Here is a 20,232-nt window from a genome sequence, read left to right on the forward strand (position 1 = left end):
AATTGGAAGGGACCTTGGAAGTCTTTTAGTCCAGCCCCCTGCTCAAGCAGGAGACCCGATACCATTCCGGACAAATGGCTGTACAATCTCTTCTCTCCAGTGATGGAGCACCCACAACTCCTACAAACATTGGAAAACAACTTAAAATATTATAAGTTAAATAATAAATTGCACTATCAATGTTCATTCAAACCTCAGTCCAATAGGAGAGGTCCTAGAGCCTCCTACTTTCTCCAGAATCTGCCCAAAGGAAATTAAAACATAATGAAATAAAGCTAGTGATGTTAAAGATTTTAAACTTGGCATGTCTAAAATTCCAAAATGTGCACCTTGATTTAGTTGGTATGTCACACACAAACATATCCTGGATAAGAGAGGCTTCTCCGGACCTTTTCTCTGGACTCTTGCCAATACTCTAGAAGTCAAGCAAGAGCACTTTGCTCTCACAGGGCCTCTAGAGCAGTGTTTTTCAACCACTGTGCCGTGGCACACTAGTGTGCCGTGACATAGTGTAAGGTGTGCCGTGGGAGAATTACTTTATATATAGTCAATATAGGCACAGAGTTAAATTTTTTTAACATTTTCTAATGGTGGTGTGCCTCGTGATTTTTTTCATGAAAAAAGTGTGCCTTTGCACAAAAAAGGTTGAAAAACACTGCTCTAGAGCTTCAGAAAATCTCTCTCAAATGCAGATACTAAAGACCTCAGTCAGGAAGGAAGAGGATTTCCTCTTTTTAAAAAAGTTTTAAAACAGAGCAAAAAGAAGACAGTGTAAGGTATTCAAAGTACCTAATTAGCTTATATCTAATCAAAAAGGAGAGCTGATATTGGTAAGATAGGCACACATTCCTTAGATTCCATTTTAAAAGCCCAGTTCAACACTTTACTGACTCTTAAGAACTTCCCTCCCTGTCTTTCTGCTTCTCAAATACATTCCTGAAGAATCAGTTGAATGAAATTATCCTGATGCTTTGGCTTCCAGTCAAGGTTATTAGTGACCTACAATTGTAATACAAAACTAACACCAGATACATACAATCTCTTTAACCTCACCCAAGGGTGCTTGCGTTATTGTGGACAAGCAAACTTCGGATGCTAAGTTTTAATCATTACTATTGCCTCTTTGCTTTTAACTTTGATTTTTATTAATATTGAGAACAGACAAATGATAATATTATATGCAAAATGAAGCACTTGAAGATACTATAATTTCTAATTACCAGCATAATTCTAAAAATAGCAAAATGGCATTTTCAGATACATGCCTAATATTAATAATATGATCATGTAACATATCATACAAAATAATATGTTCCATCAAAAAGATGACACACAATTGTTTTGATCTAAATTGCCCAAATTATTTTCAGCATGTGCTAGTTGCAAAATTTTACTTAGGAAAACCTTCATAAATAGCTCAAAGGGGGATTTTTTAATGCATCTGTCAAGCCTGCCACGTATTCAAACATATTCTACTGTGGGAAACTGGGAGGGAGGATGTATGGAGCATAGTAGATATGTAGCCACAATAACATTCCTTCTCGGAAAGGTCACCTTGTCCTGAACCTGGACAGATGTGAATGGGAGGAATCTTCCTTCATGGCAATTTCTGATTGGGCCATGTGATAGACTTGTGAGTGTTGGGGCAGGATCTTGAACTTTCAACTGTGTGTGGAAAACCTGGAATCTTTCAGATTCCGGTTTTCCCAGATGTGCCAACATGGCTTATCTAATAAAACTTGAGCATTGAGGAATTTAAAGCCTTGGATTCTTATTTGATGGAGGTGCTATGCTGACATTATCTTTGTTTGTTTCTGAATACGTTTCTGCATCTGAAGGACACCACATTGTCAACTTTATTATCTGCCCTGATACAGAATACATGCTTTAAAGCTTGAGAATATATATTTAAAAACTGGCCTCATCTTATTACTTTGTTCTCCTTCTGATGGCTAATATACCTGAATAAAATTGGCAACAAAATGAAGTGCTATTCTCAGTGGTGCGTTTCAAAATTGTTCGAACCTACTCTGTGGGTGTGGCCTCCTTTGTGGGAGTGGCTTGTTGCCCATGTAACTGGATGGGAGTGGCTTGCCGCCCATGTGACCGGATATGAAGATCCCGATGACACTTGTCAGAGCCACCTTAAATTACCTCACACACAGCACTGGCATGCATAAGAATATGATGTAAGCTTGTTTTTTAAAAGGCATCTTTGGTTTGCGTTTAAACAATTTCAACACACGCAATGTTCTGATGCATCACAAACGCAGTAGTCATTCTTACCTTTCACAGAGGCACTGAGTTTATAACTATGAGCATGATTGTGTAGAATAATCATATCCAAGGACCAGTGGTGGGTTTCAAAATTTTGGAACCTCTTCTGTAGGTGTGGCCTGCATTCCGGGTCCACTGGTGGAACCTCTTCTAACCGGTTCAGTAGATTGACGAACCAGTTCTACCGAATAAGTGTGAACTGATAGGAACCCACCTCTGGCTATTCTTTAGAAAATAGAAATAATCCATGAGGTTGTTGGTGTTTTCTGAGTGCGATTCAAGGTACTAATTATGACCTTTAAAGCACTCCATGGCTTAGGCCCAGGGTACCTGCTAGACCACCTACTGCCACCAGTAGCCTCCTACTGCTGAATGCGATCCCACAGAGTTGGCCTCCTCAGGATGCCGTCGGCCAGACAGTGTCAGCTAGCAACCTCCAGGGGGAGAGCCTTCTCTGTGGGAGCGCCTTCCCTCGGGAATGAGCTGCCCCCAGAGCTTCATATAATCCCCTGACCTCCGGTCCTTCCGATGCACCCTAAAAGTTGGCTTTTCCAGCAAGCCGGCCTGGCCTGAACAGAATAAAATAAATGATTAATTTAATTGTTAATTTTAATCTAATTTTTAAAATTGTATTGTTAATATTAATTGGGTTTGTTTTGGATACTTTATTTAATTTCCTTTTTAACTTTTGTAATATGTGTTTTTTTTAATGTTGTACACTGCCCTGAGTCCTTTGGGAGAAGGACGGCATAAAAATCCAACAACAAACAAACAAACAGGGTTTTTTTTGACAGAAATAAGGCTGACTTCAAAATGGGAAATACAATGAATGTTATTTTTAACCATAAAATTATTTTATAGAGATGCTAGCATTCTTATGACAATCAAATTAGATGACATATTTACCTTATTTCCATTTGCAAGACCTTCTAAGTAATTTCCAATATTTCTGCAGTTTCCATTGTGCATTTATGTTCTGTTGCATTTATAGGAATTCTTTAATAACAGAAGTTTTTTAAAAAGCCTTTTATTTTGGGGTTTTTTTCCCTACAGGCTAAATGATGGGTGTTTTCTTCATCTCTTCTCAAGAATTCTTGGCTAATCCTTACGTGTTATCAGTCCTCCTTTTTTTTGCACTTCTATTGCAAAGAACCTTTCTCCAGGCATCATACTATGTGGCCATTGAAACAGGAATTAACCTAAGAGGAGCAATACAGGTATTTCAAATATCCTACAGATTCATGCTGTGAAAAGTTTCTATTTTACAGCTAATTAATAGAAAAAAGCATTTTATTAATAAAGTATAACCCCCACAGAGGTAGTATGTATTTGTATAGGTGGTATCAGGAAGCTAAAGCTCAGATTGAGCTAATATTAATGAGGGATCCGGAGAATAAGTAAAATAACTTTCTCAAATATTTTCAAAATAAAAAGAGCAGAATTAGAAAAGGGACTGTCAATGAAAATGACAATTTCCAGTGAAGGTGACAATATAACAAAGAAAAGGCTGATGCCTTAATAATCTATGATTTCATCTTAAATATTCAAAGTATTTAATGTCAGGTATTTGGTACTCAAATACTTAATGTCATTAAAATGCATTTCACTGTGATGGTGAGAGCAATAAAATTTGTAACGTTTATAGATGCTCTTGAGTTAAGGAAAAACTCTTCTACTGTGACAATCTTCATGTCCTTGGCTTTCATTATATAAGCTGCAGCTGTCCTACATGGCTCTTGAAATTAATAGCTCATCTGATTCCAGCACAAATAGATCACGGCTTGGGTTTCTTTATAAGAAAGAAAAAGAAACAAGAAGAAAATGAAGCAAATGAACCTCTGATACCAGAAATAGCAATAATTAATTGCCAACAGTGAAAGTCAATCTGGTGTAGTGGCTAAACCACCAGACTAGAAGCAACAAGACTGTGAGTTCTAGTCTCACTTTAGGCCCAAAGTCAGCTGGGTGACCTTGGCCCATCACTTTCTCTCAGTCCTAGAAAGGACATAATGACAAAATACTTCAAAAAAATCTTGCCAAAAAAAACTGCAGTGACTTGTACCAGGCGTCCAACTGATCAAGGGCACAAAAAGTTGTTCTCTCGCATTATCTTGTCATATTCGTATTACTTTAAATGTTAACTTGCAAAATACAATCCTGATTCTAGTTGGATAGGCGTGTTTTATGTCTGTGATTTTTGTGTGTGAAAGAAAAAGAATACCACCTTTTTAAATGCATGTTGAATGTAGTCTTTCACTCCCGAAAAGGGATAGAATCAAACTATTTCAATTATACCAAGTAGGCTTCAACTGATTTTTTTCTAAATAAATTTTATTTCTTTTAAGATCAAATTGTTTATTAAATAACTGATACACTGTTTTCTCCAACATGGTCTCTAGTAAATATGGGAATACAGTTGAACTGAACTTAAGTCTAAAGTCTTAAGAGCTCTAATTTTAACAGGAGGGCCCCAGTAACAGTGAGAAATAAAAATTGATTTTTTAATAATTATCCCCTTATGTCAAATGAAGAAGGCTCGTGGAACCCTCACTGTTATTCTAATTTCTAAGCTCTGAAAACCTTGGGAAACTATCCATTCTAGTGAAATTTCCTTTAAAATCCTTTAAACATCAATCTTTTTATAATAACTGATTGATGTTAACATAGGAGTTCTGCTTAAAATGGAAATTGGTCTAGGAGTGATATTCACATATTTCTCTTCATAAACCTGTTGGGTTTTTAGCCATCTATTTGTATCAAAATTCAAGTCCTATTTAATTTGAAATATTTATTAACAAAAATATTTTCCTGGGAATACATACCCCAACCTTTTGAAAAAAGATTTTGACAATAGATAGATCTCATTTTATTATATAAATCTCAGAGCATGACCCAACAGTACTTTTTTCAAGAGGCAAGAGGACTTTCTTTGTTTTTTTGAAGAAGCTTCTTGGATGAGAAGTGAACCGTATTCAAGGAAAAACAAAAAAAAGTCCAGTTGCCTCTTTAAAAAAAGCACCCTTGGGACAACCATGACCTGGATGACTGAAAATATCCATAGACTCTCTTGTAGCATGAGATAAGATAGATTATATAAAAATGCTGCAATATATCTATTTGTATTAGATGTCCTGATGCTAGTATGTAATTTCAGCATTCTCAATATTCTTATAATCCTAATGTTTTGCTATCATCGTGATTGCTTATAGATGTTATCAATATAGAACAAAGTATTATCAATGTGGAAGTTTGCTTTTTCTCTTTCAATTAAAACTGAACATTTTCATTCTAGACAAAAATTTATAATAAGATCATGAGACTATCAACCTCAAACATGTCCATGGGGGAAATGACCTCAGGTCAGATCTGTAACCTGGTTGCAATAGACACAAACCAGCTAATGTGGTTCTTCTTCCTTTGTCCTAATCTCTGGGCTATGCCTGTACAGGTAAGAAAATGAATGGATTATTAATTAACATTAACCCAAGGGAACAGACGTCAATGTAAAATGTTTACCTTCTACTGTCCCATGGGATCATAAGATCTAAGTTTCTTGAATCTTCATAGCTTTTTTTCTCTAATTTTGTAGTTATCCTGAAGTGCTTTCCTTTTTTGGAAGACATCCTACATCTCTTCCAAAAATGACAATTTATGACGTGTCTAGAATCCTCCTATTTTCCTAAAAGCCCTTGCCATCCAGTTTTGGAATTGCATCAATTGCACGAATCAACATCCCTTCTCTTTCCATCATTGCAGATTATTGTTGGAATTGTTCTGCTCTACTACCTGCTTGGAATCAGTGCCTTAATTGGAGCAGCTGTAATCATAGTGCTGGCCCCTGTCCAATACTTTGTAGCCACAAAACTTTCACAAGCTCAAAGAAGCACATTGGTAAGTTCTGCCAAGATTAGTATACCCACCCAATTTCACAATTCCAGAGTATAAACTTGTAATCTCAGATCTTTGAGAGTGTCCTTGGTATAATTTGTTCATATTGCATCTAATCAAAAGTGAGTTCTGTTAGGTGTAGTGAGACAAATTCCCCATTGTATTGTATTTTTATAGTGTTTAATCTACTTATAGTTTCAAAATAACTACCCAGCAAATTGAAAAAAAAGAGAGGAATGGCACAGTTTTGCTTTTCATTTTTCTGAAACAAAAACCTGGTTCTGTTAAAGAAATAAATATCTGTATTCCACACAACTAAACCAATACAAAGCTGAGCAGATATGCCATGTAATCAGTTTAATGACAATTGGTCTTGGTTATATTTAACATCTAACTTTTGATCCTTTTGGAAGTGCTTTTAAAGAGTATTTGGGAGCTACAGATGTAGTAGAACACTTTCTTTGGGTTCTCAGGTGTGGGAGCATACTAAGGCAGTTTTCCAGACCCAGCATTAATTACTGCTTAGTTTCCAGATGTAATATGTGTTAGCATTGACATATAAAGCCCATTATACCTTAGCATTATAGTCCCTTCAGATTGCATATTCCTGTCAGTATCAGATCCACCAGAGAGACATTGTTGCAAATCCTTTTCTTTCAGAAAATACAGGCAGTATTCCTTCTTCATAGCAGTGCTGATCAAACTGGCTCCCTCTTCACTGGTATTTTAGAAATTCTTAAAGACTGAATTGTTTTGGAGAATTTTCCCCAGATGTGAACATTGCCATCTTTGTTTTATTATTTATTTCTAGTTTATGTTGAATGGGTTTATTCATACTGCTTTTGTTGTTGATTTACTCCTATTGTATGTATTTTAATCTGTATAATTATATGTAACTATCAAGAATCTCTTTTGATCACAGTGGGCTAGAAATATTATAAATAAATAAGACGGGAAGAAGTATTTAAATAAAAATTGAAGCGTGGGGTTTTTGTAACCAATTTGCATTACCATGGATTGTTATATAATGCTATATCTTATGATCTCACTATAATACAAAATTATTTTTTATGCCAATGATCCAGGAATATTCCAATGAGAGATTGAAGAAAACAAATGAAATGCTTCGAGGCATAAAACTACTTAAGCTCTATGCCTGGGAACACATTTTTCATAGTAGTGTGGAAGAAACTCGGCAAAAGGAAATGACAAGTCTTAAGTCTTTTGCTCTTTATACCTCTATATCAAGTAAGTAATTCACTTTTTGTTCCCAAAGTCAGTTTAAATGTTTGCATAAACATAAATAAATTTTCAGTTAGTTTACTGCAAATTTAAAGGAATCAGTTTCCATACCAAGAAAACTCCCAAAGCATTAAAAAAAATCCTGCACTATAGTCTTTGGAAAATTGGTTTTCAAAGGCAAGACCAATTGTATATATGTTTTTTTTTAATGTAAATCAAAGCAGCCAATAGAATGAATTTCTCCTGCTAGTTCATCAACAAATCATTTGTTCCCTTCCACCTGGAATTCTCCTTGAATCCTCAAATACTCAGTCCAAATGGACTGGGTGAATTTTCTTGAAAGTAAAAGGAGAAAGTAGATCCCATTACACAAGCATTATTTCTTCAAACTAAATTTTATTAAAAAGATTTTACAGTCTTTGGAGTTTTACTTGAGTTTATCTTTTTAATGCTAGAAAGTTATTTGTGCTACATCATAATATTGAAATAATTATCCATTTTTCAATATTTTTAAAAATGGACAAAATGTGCAAATCTACTCAATAGTAGATTGAATTAAATGCTTTTCAAGCATCCAGAATATTTGTTAATGTAATATTATTCATGCTTGCATGAAGTAAAAGCAAAACAGTAAGCTGTATCTCCAATAAATAGTTCACAGATCATGCCAAACTATTCTTTACTTTTTTCAAATTAACTGGTTTATATGAAAATCATTTAAACACTTCAATTTACACAGGATTCTAAACAAACCCCAATATGGTGTAAACATCTTATTATCTGTGGTCAAAATTGATCTAAGCTGTATCTCCAATAAATAGTTGGTTCACAGATCATGCCAAACTATTCTTTACTCTTTTCAAATTGACTGGTTTATATGAAAATCATTTAAACTCTTCAATTTACACAGGATTCTAAAACAAACTCCAATATGGTGTAAACATCTTCTTATCTGTGGTCAAAACAGGATAATCAAATGTACAACTGTAGATACATGGATATTCTTTTGCATTACAAGATAATGCCTATCCTAAGATAAGATAAGTGACTATAATTACCAGTCCTGTGTCATGAAATGACCAATTTCCCTTATTTTTCCATTGGGAATACTTCTAGCTTTTAGGCGATAGCATGTTTAATTAATTTTACATCTGACTTGGGATTGTCATTGCAGACAGCTGTTTTATACCAATAGTAGATAATATTTGCAATTTAGGATTGAATTATGTTTCTCCGCATCTTTAAAGATTAAGCAGACAAGAATTGTGTGTAGTTATAAAACATTTACAGCAGTGGTGGGATTCAATTTTTTTTACTACCGGTTCTGTGGGTGTGGTATGGTAGGCATTGTATGGCTTGATGGGCATAACAGGGGAAGGATATTGTAAAATCTCCATTCCCTCCCCACTCCAGGGGAAGGTTACTGCAAAATTCCCATTTCTTCCCGATCACCTGTGATTCGGGAGGCAGAGAATAGATGTGGGCGGACTAGCCAGAGGTGGTATTTACTGGTTCTCCAAATTATTTAAAATTTCTGCTACCAGTTTTCCAGAACTTGTCAGAAATTGCTGAATATCACCTCTGGTTCACAGTAGTTTTGCATTTTTGATTCCACTTAAATTAATGAGTCCAAGACTGAAATAATTTTAGATTTTTGACAAATGTGAAAACTAAGTACCAAACATTTAATAATGCATAAATAAGTAATTGACTTTCCATTCCAGATGATCCTCTGAGGAGCAATTTAAATGCTAGTAGCTGCCTATAACTGATTTTTTTTCCTGATACAGTAAATAATGTATTATATATGTGAGCATAAAAAGGTAGGTATACAAAGGAGACCATTTCTCCATGAAATTTACTTGCCTATAATTCAGACCTAATGACTACTTACTTCCTTTTGTCTGTTGACTGTTCAACAGTTGTTTGGTATGAATAGTGAATTGAGCAGTAGAAAAGACAAAAGGAAATAAGTAAAAATGTTACAGGAATATTGTAATCTTAATTTTTAATAAAGTTTCATTGTAAAAAAGGAATTTATTATAAAATAACAGATGGCCTGCTGAGGCTTGAGAGAGCCAATTGTTAAATTTTCTGGAATGTTGTGTTATATAATATCAGACTGATACTGATTTTATAGGCTTATTTACCAAGAATTAACTTCCATTTAGTTCTTACTCCTGGATATAGAATTGGTCTCTAAACAATGTATGTATATTAGAAGTAAAATAAACAACAATATTAATTGTAACTATGCGATTAATACCAGGGCAGCATTTTAAGTGTTTCATAGTAAGAAAGATTATTACTGTGGCATCTGTAAATAAATGCAGTGGATTGAAATCATTAAAACTGATTATAAGTGAAACATTTGATAACAAATAGGAGTTCTTCACTAATCTCCAAAAGGATAAATAGTATGTCACCCAATCTGTTTTTAAGCAACTAAAAACAGTAAGCAGGGGCAAGGAAAAAGGCCCTGGGAAATTTTTCAAATTTGGCTGTACTTAAGGTAATTAACTTTACCCTTTAGCACTAGAAAGCTGCTTATGTTTTCCTTAGTTCCTATGAGATCTTATTTATCAGGCTAAATGTTCATCATGAAAGATGTCTCTTGAGATGGAGCTACACTGGCCTATGATAATAAGCAACCAAATGCACAAAACATATGGCACATTGGCAATACTTATTATCATAAGTACTTTAACTCATTTTCTTTTCTCTAAGGAATAAACAATCTTGATCTTTTTCTTTCAAAATTAATCTGCTTGAAGAACATTACTGCAGAACAAAATTTACCCACTTGCTTCCCTCCAGATGTCTGTGAATTACCAGAAACACATTTTCTTATTTAGAACATGCTTTCATAAGAGATCACTATGGGAAATGAGGAAGGGATGTCCATTCACCCATCCTTCCATCCATCATCTCTTGTTTTGTTACCTATGATTAAACAAATGTGGAATGCAAAAGTCTCTACAACTTCTAGGTGACAATAAAATAATACACAAGACTCTTTCTAATTGCCCTGTTTTTTGTAGCTCAGATCTGTACATCTACTTAGTCAGACAAGTCATGATTCTTTTTCACTAACCTGTGCTAGTTCAGTTTACCTGCCACCAAATCCATCCTAAAAGTTGGCTTTTGGCTAGTGGAAGAAATTGGAAGAAAAGGGAGCCCATAAGATGAGATCTTGAGACCACTACATTAAAACATAAGACATAAAACAAAATGCATAGAAACCAAACAAACTTTATGGCTTAACATGATGTGGGAAGCCAGCCAAAAAATAGCGTATGATAATGAATTGTTTTAAATGTTAGAATTATCAATCCAAATAACTCTTAAGGTATATTTTAATGTATTAATAGAGATAATGAATTGTCATTGGCACATAGGATGTGGGACATTTAACCCAGGGGTGGGTTGCTGCTGGTTTTACTACCTATTTGCAACCCGAATGTGCGCTGTTCAATGTAAATTTTAAACTGCGCAAGTGCAGTTACTAAAAACCAAAATAGTAGCAGCCCAGTGGAAGCAAGGGAACTGATTCGGGGGTATGACAGGCCTGAGTCGCTGCTGGATCTGTGACCCAGGCCAGAATTCCACTACCAGTTCGGCCGAACTGGGCCGAACCAGGAGCAACCCACGTCTGATTTAACCTTCCAGCTCTGAGCTTAATGAAAATAACACTTGCACTTAGACCTCCCCATATTGCTTTACAGCACTCTCTTTGCAGTTTACAATGTCAACATATAGCCACCAATAATATGGATCTTCATTTTACCAACCTTGGAAGGATGGAAGGCACATTAGGATGGAACTCCAGGCTGTGGGCAGAGTTTGCCTGCAATACTGCATTGTAACCACTACATCACCAGTCTTTGGATTTGCATTTATGTTAGAAAAAAGTGGAAGGGAGGGAGGGGAGAGAGAGGGAGGGAGAGAGAGAGATCAATATATTAATTAAGGAACAGTGCTTTATGACTTTGCATATCTAACCCTAGCCAATCAGTTTATTGAACAATCCATTGTTAAGCAAACCATAGTTAAGATAGCATGTGACCCCTGTCAAAGAATCTCTTACTTTTTACAGGCTTATGGACACCCTATAAAATTACAAAGATGGTTGTCCATCTCTACAGGATACATACTAACCTGCCTGAAATAAAATAACACATTAAATCCGTGTAGTTCTGTATTGCTGACACTGTAGCCATCTTCCAGAACTCGGGGGAGAAATCAGCTCGACTTATAGATGCCAAGAAATGAATCTCGGATTTTTTGCTTTAAAACATGTATTTTATAATGAACATTCTTTGCCTTCCCTCCAAATTTATGTTTAATTAAGCCCAGACAGCTTATCTGTAGCTTATTTTATTCAATTTTGAAATATTCGAAATATTTCCTGTTTGGCTGCTGCAATAAGATTGCAGTGTGAACCAGGAAACTGAAAGGAATATGAGTATCCTACTTCTGAAATATATTGAACAATTTGACAGTTATTACTTGTTAAAATTAGGAAGAAATTTTGGCAACATAAATAATAAACTGTAATATTACTGTAATAGAATATATTTTTATGACCATCTGCAAAGAAGACTCAGAACAATAGGGAATCCATTTGCCTAGACACAGAGAAGAAACCAGTATTGTACATCAAATCTACCCAGAAAGTCCCTGGAAATTGCTAGTCATTATTTTCTTGCTATCATTCATGGTACAGAAGCACTACTAGAACTGTGATGAATATAGCCTGGATTCCCAGGAAGGAGGGAATGCATTCCAGAGGAGTAAGAGACAACTCAATTCAGATGGTTTGTGTGAGATAAAGAGAGTGAAAATTGCTTCTCCATTAGAGTTTTCAATTTACGGGGGTGGTAGTCTGCTTTAGTAATGCAAGATGTTGTCTGTAGATGAGGATCAGTAAAGAAATCTGCTTGGAACAATCGCAATATGTCTTTCTTTGAATAATACAGTACAATATCAATGTATTGTAGCTATTATACCTGATTATAAAACAAGTAATCTAAAAGAAAAAGGCTAACCATCATTTATATTGGGTCTGTAATTATTGGCATAATTTTTTTCACTGCATTTTGTTATAGCAGTTAGTACTCTTCTAAAGTAAATAAAATGTATGAGAATGAAAGAGATTTAGATACAAAAGTATGTAAATATAATAAGAAAAAATATTTTCCCTACAGTTTTCATGAATGCAGCAATACCAATTGCAGCTGTTCTTATAGTAAGTATAAACATTTATATTAAATGCAATTTTTAAAGAAAAAAATAGAGAAAGATACACCTTTTTAGTAATGAACGTGTTGATTCTGCTTTTGCTGACTTTACATACGAGGAGATCTGGGTCCATAAAATTTGTTCATGCTATAGGAAGGAAGACACCAAATTTCAGCAATTACTCTTCCCAATAGCTACTAGGGAAAAAAAGCTTTGCAGAGAGATAAGAAACACAGGAACAACATGAAAGATTATACTAAGGACTGCAATAAAAGATGAAATATAAATTTTAAAAGGTCAGTGTAAATCACTGGCCTTTCCCATTGCAGATGCACCTAAGGATTTTAAGATGATGCTGAACTGAAACTCAGCATCTTCCAGAAACAGTACTGGTTTGGAGCTAGGGTGGATTATGTTCTCAATGCACTGGCTGACAGAATGATGGATGGGTAAAAAAAAGAGTAGCAACTACTTTATATTATTTCAAAAGCTATAGAAAATCATATTGAATAGTAAGTTTGGTTTTGTTATTCTTGAATCTCTTGACAGTAACTGATTCTGTCTACTACATATAGGACAGAATCCAGCCCATTCTCATTGCCATCTTCCTTTGGGTAGAACTTTCTTTTGAAAGTAGTGCAGTAATCAAATACAATTAATTGTCTTAAATGGGGCAAATTCAGGCACTTTTCAAGTCACAACTCATGGGCTTAACTCTACATTCAGAGAAGCTTCTTTGATCTATTTTATTTACTTAATCTGTATGGCACCTATTCCAAGTTGTTCTGGGCAACTAATATTAACAAACATCACCAAGTGACAACCACCACAAAAGAGTATGCAAGCACACCCGTAAAATAAATAAATAAAGGAAAAATGGTATACATATACATAAGAGGTCTATTTATAGTTGTATATAAATTTTGATGTTTGGTGATCATCCATAGTTCTATAAGAATAACAGTTCTGCTGATCTTTTGGATTTTTGAAATTCAGTAAAAAAAATCTGACTGAAAATATGTCTTTAATAGATATATGGTCTGAAGTAATGTGTTTTGTTTTTTGTTTTTCTAATAAGACATTTGTTGTCCATACCCATCTCTTTGTCAATGCTGACTTTTCTCCTTCGGTGGCCTTTGCATCGCTCTCCCTTTTCCACATCCTTGTGACACCCCTGTTCCTACTCTCCAGTGTGGTTAGATCCACTGTTAAAGCTCTTGTAAGGTAAGGTTTCATGAGTGAACTCCCCCAAAAGCTAAGACACTTGGTTTAAAATAGTCACCTCCATTGCCTTGGGAGTCATTTAGGATTTATTTAGGATATCATTTTGTATAATAGTGTTATCATAGATTTTAAAATGTGTTAAATGTTTATGATAATATGTGAGAAAATCTTAATTGTATTTTCTCATCCCATTCTGTTTTGCACACACAACTACATTCTATCACACAATTCATCTCTGATTACTGTTTAATAAGTCTTATATGATTACCACAAATCCACATTAATTCAATAAGAATTTTACAGCTCAAACTGTGAATACGCATCCTTTTAGAAGTTTGTGCTTTAATGCCTTCCATGATATAACATGTGTGCAGAATCTGCTGCTTTTGTACTTCATCCTTTGCCTTCATAAAAAAATGTCAAGAAACTGAAAATTATCACTTAGTATTAATGTACTTTTAAATGTCTTTACCTATATGTAAGTACGTAATAGATGTAACTAGTGTCTTCTCAGGCACCTTTTCTCTGTCATGCTCAGAATCAATTTGACTAGACTTTAAGATCTATGCAGATTATTGAAAAAGAGACACCCCTTATCTATGGACAAGGCAATATGGAGATTTCAACATAACATTTTATTATGGACTCACCATATTTCCTGAATTTATTATATGTTCAGACACTGTTACCTCCCGTTTGTATCTCTTATGGGGTTTTTTTTCATCCTTCCTACTATCAGAAGGCATAATGTACTTTTCAGTACTTTTTTTAAGGTCCTTGGTGCTCTCTGAGCTTGGTTGTTTTCTTGCAGAAGTTCCATTCCCAAACTATGTAACATCCTCAATGCTAGCTAGTGCTGATCTAATATCTTACACATACATGTTATAAATATTCTAATAAATAATCAATAGCAGACATGAAGCCATCAAAATTTCAAGATTATACTCCAAGTATAATGAAGTAATGAAGTTTTTCTGCTCATGATTTCGACAATAATTAGAATCCCACAGCTTTGTTCCAAAATATATTTGGTGGGTACAGTTATTCTCCATAGAAACTGAAACCCAGCCTAATCAAACAATACCTAAACATACCTATAAAAGCCCTAAAAACTGACATGCAAAGTATAAATAGAAAGTCCTAATAACAAGCTAGCTTAATATTCTTATTCAGATTCCTAAAAGGGCGGTATGTATTTGTGATCATTTCAGTGCATTATTATGCATCCTTATCCAATCAAAATGGAATCCTTATCTGTCCAGGGCTGGACCTCAAAATGGGATCAAGGGCTGCAGTTTCCTAAAGTAATGAACACTGTTGTTGTATGTAGCAGTGGTATAATTTGTTTAGCTTGCTACCATTCTTCTCTTTTCATAGTGTCCAAAAGTTAAATGAATTTCTCTCGAGTGAAGAAATTGCAGAAGAGCATGATAGATGTTCTGAGCCAAGAAGCCCAGACAACCACAGCAAATATCAAAGTCTTGTAAGTGTCATTTTAATTTGATTGGGAAACTGGCAACATCCCATTCTTAAATCTTTGCTAGTACAGTAATGCCAATAACTGTCACTTTCCTTGTAATTAATAGCCACAGTAGTAAAATTTAACATCTACTTATTGTAGATTACATGGTGACTGATCTTTGTTTAAAGCCAGCAGAGGATGATGAGACAGTTTTCTGGTAGGAACTGCCAGCTGCATTGTGAAACAATTGCAGGGGGGGGGGAATCCAATCCTTATCAGAATGGTTGGGATGCATCTCAGTCAACAGTGCTATATAAAGGCATGCAGAATCCCCTGGAACAGGATTAAATACCCAGCAGTAGTAATAGATCCAAGATAATTCACAACCGCATGCTTAGAAAATTATCTCATGGATCATGTTGCACCATAGTCTGAATTAAGTGGTGGGTTTAAGTAGTCAAAGTATCTTGTTTCAGTTATTTTGCTAAGTCACGAACCATGGTTTGCATCCAGAAAAAGTTGAGATGATCTTTTGCACTATGCTATCATAAATAAAACCTCATTATGGCTTAGTACATTATTTAAACCCACCCAAAACTGACCAAGTCCATTCACCTCTGCCTATTCTCAACCCAAACATTCATGGTAGAAACCACCTTTTCTTCTCTTAGGGAAGGAGTACATCTACTAGGAAACTAGCTCATTGTCCGTTGCTGGCATCTGCATTTATGTCCCCACTCACCATGTTTCTGTCTTCCTGGTCTTGCACAGACCCTCAAAGTTGTTAATCGTAAGAGACCTGCCAGAGAGGACTGGAACAATTACAACTCTCCTGTAAGAAGATCTGTTAGCAGCACAGAAGCAGATGATTTTTGTGTAAAGGTGATAATAAGGTCACTCTTTCTAATTATGTTGTTTCTAATATACAAAAGTTTCTTTCTGTTTAGTTTTCTAGTAGTTTACATTTTAACTAGTATTATAGTCCCAAACTGAGAATACAATCCAAATTTATCTCCTGCAGTAGAGGACTACCAATTTTTTTCTTGTTAACAGAGAAAATAGACAACAATTTTGGCAATACGATTATCAGATTGGAAGATAGGCCTCTTGGAGGAGCATGGATTAATTGCTAGGAGAGAGAAAATGGTAGTTTCCACATAGCTTTATTAACCCTAATTTGTTGATCGCATCACAATTTTATTCACATATCACACCATGCCATAAAACAATGAGGCTCAATAACCAAAATCAAGCAAATCAAAATATAGCTTAGCATAATGTATAAACCTAGCCATTTACTCTTTCCACTCTATTAAGTTTCAGGCTTAAATTATGCTAGGGCAGGTGTAGCATCTGTAGTAATCTTCATGTCAATTTTATTAAGAAAGAATAAAGGCCTCTGAGCAGATTCATTATGCATTCTTCCTCACATTAAGTATGTACTGAGAGTCCCCATGTATCAGGGGCTAGAATAAAAGACTTCTATGGAAACAATGGTGTCTCCACACATATCTCAACCATTTTTTTAAAAATAAACACAAAGTTGTTCTCTATCTGGTATGATAACTAGAAGATGGATTATAGGGCTGCATGTCCTCCACCTTTTGTATTAACTTCCACTTACTAACCTCTGTTTCTTAATCTGATTTTATTTTATATGAATAAAATAAATGTGGCTAATTGTAAATTTTATTTCTCCAACAGTCTATGAGGATAATTGTCTATAGAAAGTAGAAATAGAATTTAATTGCTACATATATAATTATTTTTATTCTGTGCTCAATATTGAATCAGCCTATATGCATTTTTATGTTTAGTATTGCTCTTAGTTATGCTGCATAATTTTATTAATTGTTAAAAATAAACAATGCTTAGTTCAAATGAATTTATCCCGAGGAGTATATAGAATTGGTTTTCAGACCTAAACACTTTACAGAAAAAAAAGCTAATCTGAGTTAATTTAATCTACTTCCAGTAAACAAATAATACTTAGAGACACATTATTCTTATAACATGATAGTTCTGTACATGAAGAAAGGAACACTAAAGTCTCATAGGAAGAGTTATGGGATTTTGATTGTTTATTTCTTTTTGCATAGAGTCCTTCGGGATTGGGCGGCACACAAATCTATTAAAATTGCAAAATTGCAAAATTGCAAAAAAAAATTAAAAACCAAAATGCAAATTAATCCAGAAAGAAATATACTGATGAAATAGAGAAAGATTTATTTGATCTATTTCATTTATTTGATCTTGTATCATGCATTCTATGATATTGCAATAGAAATTTAAAACTGCTTCTTTTGATTGAATTGGAAAAGTTTGGGAAGGAGGTCATAGACCAGATAAGGACATTCTCTATTCTGTTATCTATGAACCAGGTTCCCCCCTCCATTTAACAGTTGCCCATTATCAATACTTTTAAAAGAGAAATTTTAAAAGGGAAAATACGTATGATGTTTTGTAACAACATAGATAGTTTATTTTCTTGTTGCTCTTGCAACCATAGGTCACGAATGGGTTTTTCACATGGACGCCAGAAGGAGTTCCAACTTTATCCAGTGTTGATATTCGAATTCCTCAAGGTATTAATGCATCTATTACAATGATTAGGATTTGCAAATGTTCCTAATCAAGCACTATGCAATAATAAATGCCTGAGCACAAAACAGAAACAAGAGTACATGTGCATGAGAAAAAATTGGGTCCATTTAATGGTCCATTTAAAAATCAGTTACCTAATGCTCTCTGGACTGGGGTGAATGAAGTCAACATTTCAAGAACAATAGATTTTTTTTTCTAATTGCAGGTCAGTTAACAATGATTGTGGGACAAGTAGGCTGTGGTAAATCATCTCTCTTGTTAGGAATACTTGGAGAGATGCAGAAGATATCTGGAAATGTGATCTGGAACAGGTAATTTTAGTCTATCCTTTTAGTTGCTGTTTAGCTTTTTGTTTAAGGTACAGGCCTGTCATGTCGTTAATATATATGAATTATATTACTAGAGCATGAATTCTGAAATGTATTGATGCTGCATATAGTTGCTAACTGTAGAATCAACATGTGTCTGTGTGGGTCACAGCCACCTACACATTTTTTGTATCATTGTACTTGTAACTGAGAAGATTGATCACACTGCAGTAAATTTGTGTCTAATTGAAAAAAAAACACCCATTTGCCTTCAAACTGCGAAATATATAAAGTTGCTTTAGTGTGTCAGATAAAATAGGAAAAGGTCATGTTGTGGAGGAAATGTTATAATCATTTTTTCTTCTGTTATTTCTGATATTACAGCAACATTCCTGACAGTGAGACGGGGGAAGATGTTAGGTATGATAATTCATTTGATTCTGTCATACAACGCAAAGAAACAAAAACATCTAATCTGATAGATGCGGGTTTTTTAAAGAAAAAAAATCAAAGTATCAGAAAAAATTGTATAGGATATTTCGATGAGAATGTTTTGATGCTTGGGATGACCCATCACAGTGACTTAAATCCAGAATGAATTGTTGTATATCACAAGTCTATGAATGTTGGTCATATTCATTTACTTTTAAAAATCAACCATTTCTAATGAGTTGCATTAGAAAAACTACTAAGTTACTGTGTACCTGTTTTGCAGCTCTGACATGGAAACAACTATTGAAATGGAGTCCAGGTACAGTATTTTTTAAAACAGTGTTAAAAAACTTGTAAAAGTTTCGGTCAACAAAGCAGTTTCATTATGCTTTAATTGTAAGATCAAAGATCAAGATTGTAAGATCTTTTATGTGCTTTCTGTATAGTGTTATGTCAAAAGAGAGAGAAATCCCTAAATATCCAATATGTTTATACAAAAGTCTAGATAACTTCTGCTAACTTTGTAAACTGAGAAATTCTGCTTTATAGAGAATCTGCATTTTATCATTATAATTCTCTGATGTGCAAAAATCAGAACAACCCATATACTATATTACTGGAATAATACTATCTGGTGCTTTTATGATTCTTTGAAAAAATACTTTGTGTCTGCACTGCTAAGATTTTACATTTAACACTGAGTGTCACTGAGATTTTGCTGGAGTTGACTGACATTTCTCTGAAGCTAGTTAGAAAAAGGAGAAAAAGACAAAGAATATATATCAAGACAAAAAGGCATTATTGACTAAATGATATTCTCAATGGTTGAGATATGAAAATCAGGGAAGAACTATATCATGACTAAAGGTACAACATAATTGCTAAATTGTGCATAATTTGGATAATTGCTAAATTATGCATAATTCAGGAAAATGGCATAGCGAATAAATGTTTCTGCTCATTAAGATGTCAGAGTCCATCTATATCATACAGTATCTGTATGATTATCAATGAAAGCCATAAGTTGAACTCAAGGATATAAGCATTCATAATGATTAATATGAGTTGAAAATGTCCATTAACAGTACTTTTTGAAAGAAAAGGTTTTCTTCCAGATTTGAGACAATCTAACCACAGATGTCATCTTTTATATTGAATTAATATGGTGATACATAATGAAGAATGACTTACACAATTGTTCAGAGGAATTAATAAATTAAGTTTCTTTTACTATTGAAATGCCAAACTGTGACTTCTTCCAGGAAGATATGGCAAACTCAAGATAGCTTTGCAAAAGTGGAGCTGATGACCACAGCCAAGATCAAAGAAACAACAAAAAGCTAAATGAGATTTTGATCTTAGAAAGTTATAAATGGACTAAGCATCTGAATAAAATTGGAATATTGAAACTTTTATACTGTGATAATATTTTGGAGTTTTTTAAAGAACAAACAGCTTCTCATGGGAAATTGATTCTGTTTTGTATTTTACAAGACAAAACAAAGATAAGCAATTTGATAATTTAAAAAACAAGACACTAGGGGGAACTAAAGA

The 20,232-nt window shown here is 34.3% G+C and overlaps 1 protein-coding gene across 1 annotated transcript in view; it reads left to right on the plus strand.

Annotated features, from left to right (window-relative positions):
- ABCC8 (ATP binding cassette subfamily C member 8) overlaps positions 1-20,232 on the plus strand; it is a 59,432-nt gene that overhangs the window by 12,416 nt on the left and 26,784 nt on the right. The window contains 12 exon segments of the mRNA XM_032222394.1: positions 3,331-3,494; positions 5,570-5,725; positions 6,034-6,168; positions 7,251-7,413; positions 12,615-12,655; positions 13,727-13,872; positions 15,250-15,355; positions 16,106-16,216; positions 17,844-17,919; positions 18,144-18,249; positions 18,631-18,666; positions 18,962-18,997. Coding sequence (XP_032078285.1) covers positions 3,331-3,494; positions 5,570-5,725; positions 6,034-6,168; positions 7,251-7,413; positions 12,615-12,655; positions 13,727-13,872; positions 15,250-15,355; positions 16,106-16,216; positions 17,844-17,919; positions 18,144-18,249; positions 18,631-18,666; positions 18,962-18,997 — 1,276 coding nt within the window.

The sequence above is a fragment of the Thamnophis elegans genome, chromosome 1, assembly GCF_009769535.1.
Source record: "Thamnophis elegans isolate rThaEle1 chromosome 1, rThaEle1.pri, whole genome shotgun sequence".
Lineage (NCBI taxonomy): Eukaryota > Metazoa > Chordata > Lepidosauria > Squamata > Colubridae > Thamnophis > Thamnophis elegans.